General features: G+C 36.5%; 1 protein-coding gene across 3 annotated transcripts in view; it reads left to right on the plus strand.

Moving 5' to 3' along the window:
• AKAP6 (A-kinase anchoring protein 6) overlaps positions 1-12,040 on the plus strand; it is a 237,120-nt gene that overhangs the window by 149,188 nt on the left and 75,892 nt on the right. For all 3 annotated transcript variants that reach the window (XM_075103332.1, XM_075103330.1, XM_075103331.1), the window contains exon 9: positions 2,209-2,329. In XM_075103332.1, the coding sequence (XP_074959433.1) occupies positions 2,209-2,329 (121 nt within the window). The remainder of the gene's footprint in view (positions 1-2,208; positions 2,330-12,040) is intronic.

Below are 12,040 nucleotides of genomic sequence, written 5' to 3' on the forward strand. Positions count from 1 at the left end.
TTACAGCAGAAAACAAACAAACAAACAAAAAAAGAATAGGCACAGTATGTAAACTATTGGGGAAAAAAAAAATCCCCATTACATCTTGTATCCCTTCCTGGGCTTTTTCCCTTTACTCCTGTTTCTCCCACTGTTTTGGGTTGAGTTCCTGTTTAGAAGTTTAGCTAGAAATCATAGTGTTCAGCTGCTTCCTAGTGCTTAAGTGGGTTTTGTAAAGATTAGGGAAAAGTGCTTTTGTGTGTATTTAAAGGATTGATTAATTCTATTACACCAATAGATGGTTCGGTTTAGACTGTAACTAAGATGTGGTTCTATAAGCACAAAGCAGACGTTTGGTTCCAGCACATCTTCTGCCTATTACAGTAAAATCCCACTGCACTTCCTGGTGCAGTTTCCAAAGGCATCCCACCCTATTCCGGCAGCAGCAGGTCATGAACGTTGGATGTAGGCTTTGTTTCCCATCATCTTCATATCTTAGTTTTAGATTTTTCACTGGTACAAACTGTCCAAGTCCAACTGAATCTGTACCAATTTATATGAGATTAAATCTCGCCTTTTATATTATAAAGCATATGTTTTAATAACTGCCTGTCAGTTTTATGACTCTGGATAATATTTGGATAAGATGGGAGGGAAAAAAGGAGCAGTAGATACTGAAGATACAAAGTAGTTATACTGCTTTCTGAGGAAAGGATAAAGATTCAGTATCACTGCAAATATACCATTCAAAATGGAGTTTAGTTTTATGTTAGTTTCAAAATTATATCTTAGTCAAATACCTCCTGAAACAGGAGAAAAGCCCTGAACTCCAAGTGAAACTATTATATTTCAACAATAGTAACTTGCCCTTTTATGCTTGCTTTTCTTTATAGTATCATCATCGCTTACCTTCTCAGGGCAGCAGGCAATTTTAAGTAAGTGTGCCTCATAAATTATTGAGTAAAAGTGTACTAAGTACAGTGGATTAAACTAGAGAGTTACTTCAGGAGCAGGAATCAACACTTGTGCATTATACAAGACTTCTTTGTTGTCATTGAAAATAATACCACAGAAGGCAACGGCTTTCTTCTCTCTTTCTTCTCTTGCTTTCTTGCAGAAAGACAGTTCTCCTTGTCACAACTTTATCTATAAGCTTTCAAAATTACCATGCGTATGGTACTCTAGTTAATAACAACTGAAACTGTGATAGTATTAATAACATTAAAAACGTGTTTTGTTTATTGTTTCTCTGTTGAAATACTGGTAATTTTTTAATGGGGTTGCTAAAAATGTTGTTAATAATTGGAGAAATTAGCCTTAGTGGAACTTGCACTATTGTTTGATCAATATGGGGGGTTTCTGATACTACTGACAAGGCTTTGTTAGTTCCAATTTTGCACATTTGAAGATCCCTTTTCAAGGGGTATCTTTTTGACGAATGTGCAGTTTTTCAGCGTGTACATTCTGCATTGTATCACAGTGTTTTAGAAGAATCTCTGCTTTACTTATTCACTAGGCTTTCAATAGAGAATCACATTAATCCTTTTAAGCTCCTTATTCTAATGATTTATTTTGTTGAAAACCGTAGTGATCCTCCTTTGAATTTTAATGATTGCTGGCTATTCAAGGATTCATTGTTTTGACTTCCTGTCCTTACCTTTGTTTCTTACATGTCTGTAGGGAACACCTGTCTAATACTGTATCTGGCCTTAGTTCTCACTGGCTTACCATATTCACTCAAGCCTATCTTAAGGCGTTAAGTTGAAATGCTAGCTACTCATCCATGAAAATAAATGTAGGATATTTACAGAGATAGGCAGATAGACAGCAGAGGGATGGCCGAATGGATCAAGTCATTTTTTGATGAAAATAATATTTTCATATCAATTATATCAATATGATTGTTCCAAAGTTTGTTCAATATAAAGTCAGCACTTTAAAAAATGATTAAACAGTAACATCTAGGGGGGATTTCTATTTCAAAATTTTTGAAGCAAATGCAGTATGCCAACAGTTGTCAGGATTTGGCATCAGCCGCTGAATTTAGGTCATGGCCCTGGCTTAAATTGGATTCCAGTTTTCATTTTCATCCACTCTGTATAAATACAGAATGTCTCTTTAGAAATATAACTAGAAACATCATGAGTTTTCAAGAATATATTATTCTAATACAAGATTTTAACAACTACACAGTATTTATGCATAATACATTTTGTTCCTTATCTACAGCCTTTTGGACTTTGATTCAGAATACCAGGAGCTCTGGGATTGGCTGATTGACATGGAATCCATCGTGATGGACAGCCATGACCTGATGATGTCAGAGGAGCAGCAGCAGCATCTTTACAAGGTTAGTGCTACCGTTACTGCCTTTACCTAGCTATAGAAGATCTGATTAGCTTGACAAGTCTTTCTCTCACAGGATATCGCTGCGTTCATTGTATATATCATGGTGTCTATTAGAATTCCCTTCCCTGTCCCCAACCTCATTTCCATCCCCTGTGCGCTGACAGGCTGCACCGACATCATAATTGCAAGAAAGTTCCCTTTATCACATTCTATTTGGTGTAATTCTATAGAAGGACAAAGATTTGTCTTCAAGATGAATAGAAATAAATGAAACTGCATTAATAAATAGACTGAAACAAAATGAAGGAAAAAATGAAATGGTAGCATTTAACAAAATGTGTTTTGATTGGAGCTTTCAGCTGGATTTTTATCCACCTTTCAGACCTCTTCTGGGAAGAAAGAAATTTGCCTTGATTTTGGTTTGCTGCTGCCAGGATACAGGACTCTTCCAATTTAGTTTTTATTAGTTATACATAAAGCAGACATTGTCATGTTAAGTCATCACACTTGCTTGTGATTTCAGCAAAATGATTTTGAACTTGCATATTGATCACAGGGTCTTCACCTAACGGGTGCACACACTCACACATACGCGTATGCGCGTATATATATACATATGCGCACACACACGGCTTCTCTTATTTGTCATAGCAGCGTTAGCCCAGAAGCTTTATCACTTCTTTTAGATAGACAAGACTTTTAAGAAGTTCCCCAAAATGTTTGATTTGATCCTAAAATTGATTCAGGCTTCACTGTGTGTCTGAGAAGCTGTAGTCTACGGGTCTGAGGGGTGGTGGGGGAAGGAAAGGAGGGCCTTTTACAGAAATATCAGGCTGCAGTAAATCTTCCTCATTTAGGCAATTTTTATTGGAGTAATTCTGACAGTTGTCATCCTTGAATTGCTTTGAGCATATGGCATATTTCAAAGAGCAGATTGTGAATCATAAAAAATAAAATTAATAACTAACCATGGAATCAGCAACAGTATAATGGCAAGAAACAACTACCCTCTAGCTTTTTTTTTTTATTTCTTATTGAATAAATGGTACATTCAAGGTCAAATAGAAGTTGTTTTCTTTCCTCTATGATTGCATGATTTGATAATTTCTTAAATATAATTTTTTTTTTTCTTGCTTTGGCATCCTAATTTCTTGATGGCCTTCTTGCATTTTATTCCTTCTAATTTTAGCCCTTTTATTTAAAATACCCAGTGAGAAAGGGTTGTCACATGAGTTAAAATATGTTTATAAATGGAAATAGGGTCCTGGTCCAAACTACTTTAGGCTGCAAGTGAGTTTAATTCAGTGCCCTCCATTTCTTGCTTTGACAACAACTTCTTATTTTTGCTAATGTCTTTTTCCTAACTTTCTAAATACTTGGTCAGGCTTAATGATACGTTAGCGGTCATGGCCCTGGCTAGGGGCGGAAATAAGCAATGTCAGAAATGGGTAAAAAGTTTCTAGTAAATCTAAAATAAGGTGTTTTGGTAATGCCTGTCCATATAAGACCATATAACCACTGGTTTTAGTCCTATACTAAAACAAACAAACAAACAAACAAAAACCCAACAACAAAAAAAAAACCCAACCCAAAACAAACAAACAAGCAAACAAAGGAAACAATCTGTACATCAATATGAAAAGGAGCAAAGCTTAAGCAGCCTGCCCAGGTATTTTAGGTGCTATTTAGGATATTTTCCTTTCTGATATCCAAATGTAACCATTAAGTGTAATTACAGATGGTAAGGCTGGTATAATAATGTATGGTGAGAAGAATAAAAGAGGTCAATAACTTAAGAATTAGTTTGCAGTACAGTATGGTAGCAAAATGAGGAATATTTTATATTCAAAATGGGAAGTGATAGCCTCTTAATATTGTGAAATTCTGTATTATGATAGACATGACACTTCTGAAAGGAGAAAGTTTGTGCCAGAGAGAGTAGCCGAGTCTTTAGTGTGTGAAGCACAGACAAACCAGCACTGCTTCCAAAGCACAGGCACCTTATTTGCTCTGCAGTTTCCACAAGGAGGGCACCTGCTAATTATAAGAGCCCCCGTCTCTAAAGTACCTGTCTGGTCACTGCAAAACCACTTGCAGAAGGGTAGAAACAGACTGCCTGCCCTCCCGCACCGAATATTCTCTGCATGCACCTTCCTAGTGAAAGCACTAGGGATTATTGAGGATTAATGGAAAGACATAACTAGAAATGTGGAGTTTGGTTAAGAGATGACTAAGGAGTGTCCGTAAAGCAGGAGGAGTATTTGTTGGTAGTGTAAAAGGGTTGAGTGCATAACATTATTTCTAGCATATATATATATGCTAGAATATATATATATATATATAGCATAACTATTAGCATTTCACCACAACAACAACAACAAGTGTTGAAAGACCCGTAATTTCAGACATTTAAAAGGAGACAAAAGAAAACATTAGCAAATGTAATTGAGGGAACAATCCTGCACTAGCAAAGGAGAGATCAGATAAATCACTAGGTCTTTATGCTTCTTTATTTCATGGATTCGCATAACAATAAATCATGCCCTCAAAAACAGTATTAATATTTTTATAAACCTAGCCTAGTAAACCTCTCTTCTGTTCAATGGTGACACCCTTTTTATTTGGTGACTCTCATACAGAGTCGTGGATGGTCTAGTGCTTGCAGCTAAGGGGCAGGAGCACTGCCTACACTTCACAGTGAGCACAGCCATTCTGGTCTGTAGGGAAAGAAATCTGTAAAGGGAATTTCAGGCAGCTATTATTATCAGAATTCCTCAATGATGTAGGGTGTTATGAAAACACAGATCTTGCTTCAGTCATTCTTTATCAGTTACAGCTTCAAATGTGAACCTGCTAATTGCACTGTCTGCATTTTGGTGGATTCTCCTAAACCCACAGATCCCCCTTCTCAGTTATCGAGCTGACAAGTAATTTCACCTCTGAGCCAGCTCAGCAAGCTGCCTATGCCAGGGAACCTGCTGTGGTATCACTATTACCAACAGTAATAGTTGCCCCCAAGGAGTCAATGAATAGGAAGGAGCAATGATAAAACAGGTAAATCGGAAGGGAAAAGCATACGTTAAAGCAGCATAACATAATATATAAATGCTAAAATTGCATATGGGAAAATAAAATGTATTTTCATGGATAGAGTATTTTCCCAGTACTCTATTTTCAGATTTAACATAGATTTAAGTCAACTCTTAGCTTAATTTTGTTTTGTAATATTCCAGGAGGTTCATAGTTTTTTATTAGGATCCTTATTATATCTCTTTAACTAGATTTTATTTTGCCCTTAATATAATAGAAGCAGCACAGCCAGATTTTTTAAACTCTGAATATGTATGGATTACTTCCTCTATATTTCCTAGATTTTAGTGCAAAGATTTACAAAAAGAGAAAACTATTCTTCCTCACTATGCTCCCCCATAGCCCTAAATTATTTCAGCTTTACAGTCTTAAACTAGTTAATGATTTTGAAAATCAACTAGTCTTTGATTAAATGGCAATCACAGAATGAATTGCTGACAGTTTATTTGTCCTCTAATACTTTATCTGTTAACTAAGAAAACACTAAAAGGAGCGTTTCCATGTTTTTGGACTCTCGCTTCTTTGTACTGCTGTAATAGCTTAGTTTAATGCCAAATGTATCATGTTTATTTCATTTTAATCTAGTGCATGTGAGCCTGATCTCATAAGCTCTGAGTACACAGAACTTGCATTGACTTCAGCTGTATTCATATGCTGTTTCTGGAGGATCAAACCCAAAGAATTTAAACTCTGCTAATTAGCCCTTTAGTGGGAACTTGAGTAATTCTGTACCTTGAATGTTCAAAAATGAAGCAAATCAGTATTTACTGGAACTGTGGAGATTAGAAATTAGTATACTAGGCAGAAAAGTTAATGATAATTCTTTTCATTTTCCTCAGAAGATTAATTGCAAAACTTAATTGTGTTAGATTAAAACCCCATTTAAATAAGTACAGTATGATTGTTAAAATTGTTAGTATGTTCAGAATAAAATTAACTAAATGTTTTTAAATATCAAATAAAAGAAATTATATTTTTCTGTCTGATTAAAAACACCATAGATCGCTTGTAATACAAACTGCATTTGCCGTAAGCCTTGCACTAGTAAGTCTTCCACAACGATGACCATGACAGATGGAAAAAGACCCTAATGTAGTAGTGCAAAGATTTTGAAAACATTTAGTTGACATGGCTTTTGAACTGGTTAACTGCTAAACTCTTTTATCAAAGGGAAGCGGCTCACTGTATTAAATAACGTGAAAGTGCACATCAAAAGCTAAGGATACCTTTCAGAAAAAGTTGAGGGGGAAAAAATCTCCCAGCAGTTTTTGTTTCCCTACTGGAAGCTACCCCTCCTCGGAAGGTGCAGTTCATTTTCTCCTCTGGGTGTGCTGCTGCTCCATTGTGCCTTTCTCTCTGGCTCTGTGTGCTGTGGCCCTGAGTGGATCAAACAAACCGTGGTGAAAGTTTCCCTCATTTGCATCACTTCTAGACAGCCCTGTCGTACTCTTTGCTGACAGGAAATCACTGTCTTTGTCACCTTTTTTCAGTGATCTTTTGGCAGAGATTGGCCATGTGACCAGGATTAATCACAACAACAGTTCTGGCTCAGAACTCAATGACATGTTTTCCTCAGCACTTCAATAATGGTGTAGAGGAGTCAGTAGGAAATGAGTACATTAATTTCAGAGTGAAAAGATAATTAACACTTAAGGACTAGTGCTATAACCTATGGAGCTATTATTCAAATTAAAACTAATTTATTGCAAACTTGGGGGGGGAACCCAAACCAAAAAAAAAAGCCAACCTTGTCCTTTAATGCGACTGTTAAAATAATCTTACCAGAGCACCTGAGTTTAAAAAGAAACACAAAGTATATTTAATGCAGTAATATAGATACATAAAAACTTAAACATTTGAAACTGGAGGCTGAAGTATGTAAAGTGCTTACTTAGATGATATGAATAGGATACTGGCAAACAAAAGCAGCAGTGTGCTCCTAGAATGCTGTGCTTCAAGGAGTTTCCTTGGCAACAGAAATGCAGTTCCAAAAGTAGACAGAACTTTCCTCAGAAAACATACTATTAATAACAACCTTCCGGAACAACTTGGAACAATTTGACTACTTGGCAATAATAATGCCAAGTGTTCTGCAAATTAATCTAACACATAACAGTTATATGTTTCTCTTGCCCATAATTCTTCTGAACTGGAGGACTTCAGCTCTCTGCTGTTAGAGGATACAAATGTGCAAAGCGGTTCCAAATGCTGCACAAACGGAGAGAAGGCTCAAATAGCAGCAGCCTATAAGGATCAATTAATGTGCTTCGTATCATTTTAACTTGTAAAACAGATTAGTTTAATTGGATTACTTTGTTCCATTTAAAATGAGCCCTGCGTACCTACTGAAGCCACATTGTAGTTCAGCCTTTATTTCAGGCAGATTTTCCATATAAAGAAAACTTATTAAAAGATTAACAGCCTGTAGAGTGATATATTTGGACAATATGCTTAGGGGATTGGTTATAAACTAGAAAACGTGAAGATTTTTGCTCCTACACTGCACATTCTGCATGGTCCGGGATGCCTTCTGTCTTCCTGGTAATCTGTCAGTGCCTGCGCAAAGCTGCTAAAACAGTCAGTGGGAGAAAATGACGATCATCACTTCAGAAGAAGCTCTCAGCACACTGCAGGATTGAGATCCTTGTAGGTAGTAACTACAAATCTGCTATGCATGCAGTATTTTTAGGTATGTCATCATTTCTGTATGAGCCAAGAGAATAAACTAATTTCAGATTTGCCTTGCCAATAGGAATCATTAGAATTCCTCTAAAGGCCATAAGTTTACCAGACAGGAAAGGTAGTCTGTGCTACTACCTTGACTTTTCCTGAATTCTTAGATCTAAAGGTTAAAAGTAATCAATATCTCATTGTGCAGCCTGATAATAAGAATAACCATGATGTTAAAATCTAAATGATTGCAGATAGCACTTAGGTGTGTTGACCCATTTGGGAGGGCTTTTTAATTGCAATCAGAATAGTCATTATAGCTTGCTAATAAACTTTTAAGCTACCTTGCAAAAATCACCACCTTTTTGAAATACAGCTTTAATGCTATTAGGAAATTATGTCCCAAAGTGAAAGCTTTCATTTTACCCGACAAAGCATATGCAACACTTCAAAAAATAAAGATTTTTCTGCCAAATAATGTCGATGGAGATATTCCTTAGCAATAGTAAATTACAGCACTTACTTATGTCCGCATACATGAATTGATACATGCCTCAATGGAAATTATTCCTTGCCTTTGACTTTGTAGTATGCTTTTAGCTGTCATGTGTAATAAGATGCCTAAGCTAAGTTTTGCAGAAACTCTGACTTCAGTTACTGTTCTTCATGAAGTTCAGTAATTTCCACGTGCTAGGCTGGCTTTTTTTTTTTCCTGAACACATGAAGAACCTCTGTGACTTTCCACGCTAGGTAGGAATATCAACTGTTTTGTATGTGAGGTCTCAAAAATGCCTGATACGCCAAGCAGCAGTAAAATTCTGACTGCTATTAGTACACCAACTAAATGAGTTCAAGGCCTGACCCAGCAAAGTTCCCTAGTCTCTTATTGCAGAGGATGATGAAATTGGTTAACTTTTTCTACGCAAGTATTTTCATTTCAGTTGCACTGGAAAACAGTGAAAACTCCTTTGTGACACATACAGTAACAACCAGCTCGTTTTTCAGCGGTCTTTATGTTTAACTTTGTAATATGATTGAATTGCTTGCTACTTCTGCCAAATTTTATATTTTAAAAAGCAGGAAAGAAAATTATTGTTGGCAAAATGTCTTACTTAAAGCAGATAAATGTTAAATTTCACTGTCTCACGTAATTACAACAGGAAAACACTGATTACCACGTCTACGGACTTACAAAGCAAGTCTAGAGAATGGATAAAGAAAGAATAATATGAAAAGTATTTTTATGTTTCCTTGGTTGCTTCCATACTATAGTTCAAATGTAAACACGCATTTTTAAAGGCAGTATTGTAATTTCTGTGGAGCAGACTCCCTGTATTTCCGCAAGCAGTGGCTTCATGCATTTCACAAAAGTGGGTTTCTCCCATTTCTTCCCTGCATGACATTGAAGATGAACTTCACATTGTAGCAAAGCAGTATTTACTGAGCGTGTAGCAAAAGCCAGCACAGCTTTTGGGAGATTAAAGCAGTGTGTCTAGAATGAAAGAGGCATTCGACTTCAAACAAAAGTAAATGTGTACCACATAGCTGTCATCACCATTCCTTACTACAGCTGCAAAACGTGGACAATTTACAGTCATCACGACAAGCATCTTAGTCAACTCCACATGCTCTGTCTCTGTGCCCTTGCTGGTATAAAATGGTAGGATAAGGCCCCAAGCGGTAAAGACCTTAAAGCATTGTCAAATATTCAGCACTGAAGCGATGGTCTGGCACACTCAGCTGTGGTGGTTTGAGTGTATACGTCCAGCAGTACATTACCCAAAGCCATTTTCTATTCATCAAGCATTTTTTGTTTTTAAAAAATAGGAATAGCGCCTTAATTCACCCGAAAGGATGATGAAAATTACAACCTTCATTGTAGCCTATATGCTAGGACTGCCTAGTGTCCAAACAAGGTATGTTTCAAGATTAGTCTCAGATATATTAGATTATTCACGTTCTCTAAAGAACATGTAATAGCTGAAGTATAGCAGCACTCTGGCCTAATCATTGGACCAGGAGTCCCTAAGAAAAGTTGTTGTACTTGTGCTGTTATACATACAGTCAAACACTGGGGAAAACAATACCAGTGCAGCAATGTTCTTCGATGCCCTGAACCGAGTAAAGAGGCCATATGAGGCTCCAAAACATGGGCTTGTTCTGATTTACATTGTTCTTAGCACAACCTTTCAAAACTTTATCCATTTGTCTAAAGGAGTTTAGGTTTTCTGTATTTTTTTTTCCTGACACAGTGGATCACATGCAAACTACATGTAAGGAGTACAGAATCCTAGTCGCTGCCCACTCTGAGGCTAGTATTTAATGCATTATGGCAAATTTTATGAAAGTTTATATTAATCAGCTGACTAAAAGCATCTCATGAAGTGATTTGTGAATCTGCACTCACAATTCACTCATAGTGTCTCATATACAATGATGCCAAATAAAGGATATCAGCCCTCTGTAAAAACAAAGACATTCGAAGAAGCCAGGACTGGTTTCTCTTTATCACACTGCATCTTGGAACCTTTAGTCTAGTATTTCACAGCCTTTGTTCTGGATTGTGAAACCATGTGCTAGCTTTAATTTCTTACGCAATGACTGCATAACATAAAAATGGCTCAATCAGGTCAGACAATAGTGTGTCCTGTGCAGTTCTCCAGATACTTAGATACTTTCATTGCATGAAGTTGTCCCACAACATCTTAGAGAAGCCATAGCATCCTCCCTCACCGAGTCCCACAGGTGTAGTCCCCTGCTGTGATGAACCACCTGTGCGTTGTGTCTGTGCGCGTGTCTGCTCTAAAGCTGCCTTCTACTGAGCTCACCTGATCACCCATAGTACTTTTGTTGGAAGAAGCAGCGAATAAAATAGTGAAGGAAGATAAAATTAGGAGTGTTAATTACACAATGACAACATAATTTATGAAGCTGTGTGTGGGCATGTTGGGGTTTTTTAGCAGCTTGGTGGATTAGGCTTTCTTAGAGCGATGCAGATAAAAAAGTCCCTAGCAAAAAATATATGGGGCAATAGTATTACCCTGTTCCTCAAGTTAGTTGGCAATTTTTAATTCACTTTCCTGTATTTTCACCTCATATTCCAGGAGTAAATACATTTTTTTCTAAAATCAGAAAATATGTGCTTTATCCATGATGTTTTGCTTCATAAACATAATACAAGAAATACTATTTTCTTTCCCAGTTACTTCTCATCAGTATACCTCATAAATAATTGATACTGTAATGTTTCTTTTTTAAAACTGAACAAAAAGCAAATGACCACAGAAAACCTTTTTAGCAGGTTTTCTATATGAAACCCAGATTCACTAAATCTCAATGAACTTGCGGTGGCAATATATTCAATGCATACATATCTAAATTATAAAAAATAAGTTGCAGTGAAGTATAGCAGTTTATAATCTCCTGAATTTTTATTTGTATATATTTTTATTTGTGTTTGTATTTTTATGAATATATATAATGTATATATTTAAAATATGTAAAATATCAATATAAAATATTGACATAAAATATTTATTTGTATATATTTGTAACCTTTTCACACACTTAAAGTTAGGTGATGTTTTTACGTTTTGTGTATACATTTTTAATACATTGTACTAAAAATAACTACAGCATTTTGTTCGACATTCTCCTTCTAACAAGGTAAAATAAGCCATCACTATAATTTCATTCATAGTAGTTGCAGTTGCGCTTGCATCAGGTCCAATGGGGTCCTAGGGCAGGCTCCAGCCAACTCCTGTGGACAGTGAGAAATGCCTGTGGCTCTTCTTAACTTCCGTGGGTGCTGATATTTTAGCATTGCAGAAGATGGGCTTGCTATGGAAGTCCAGTGACCATGAACTGTAAATGTTAAAATTGGCTCTATGGAGACGTGCTTTTGGGGGAAGACAGCAGTTGTACCCTTCACATCCCATTGTTGCAGTGTGAC

This window comes from Phalacrocorax aristotelis, chromosome 9 (genome assembly GCF_949628215.1).
Source record: "Phalacrocorax aristotelis chromosome 9, bGulAri2.1, whole genome shotgun sequence".
Classification (NCBI taxonomy): domain Eukaryota; kingdom Metazoa; phylum Chordata; class Aves; order Suliformes; family Phalacrocoracidae; genus Phalacrocorax; species Phalacrocorax aristotelis.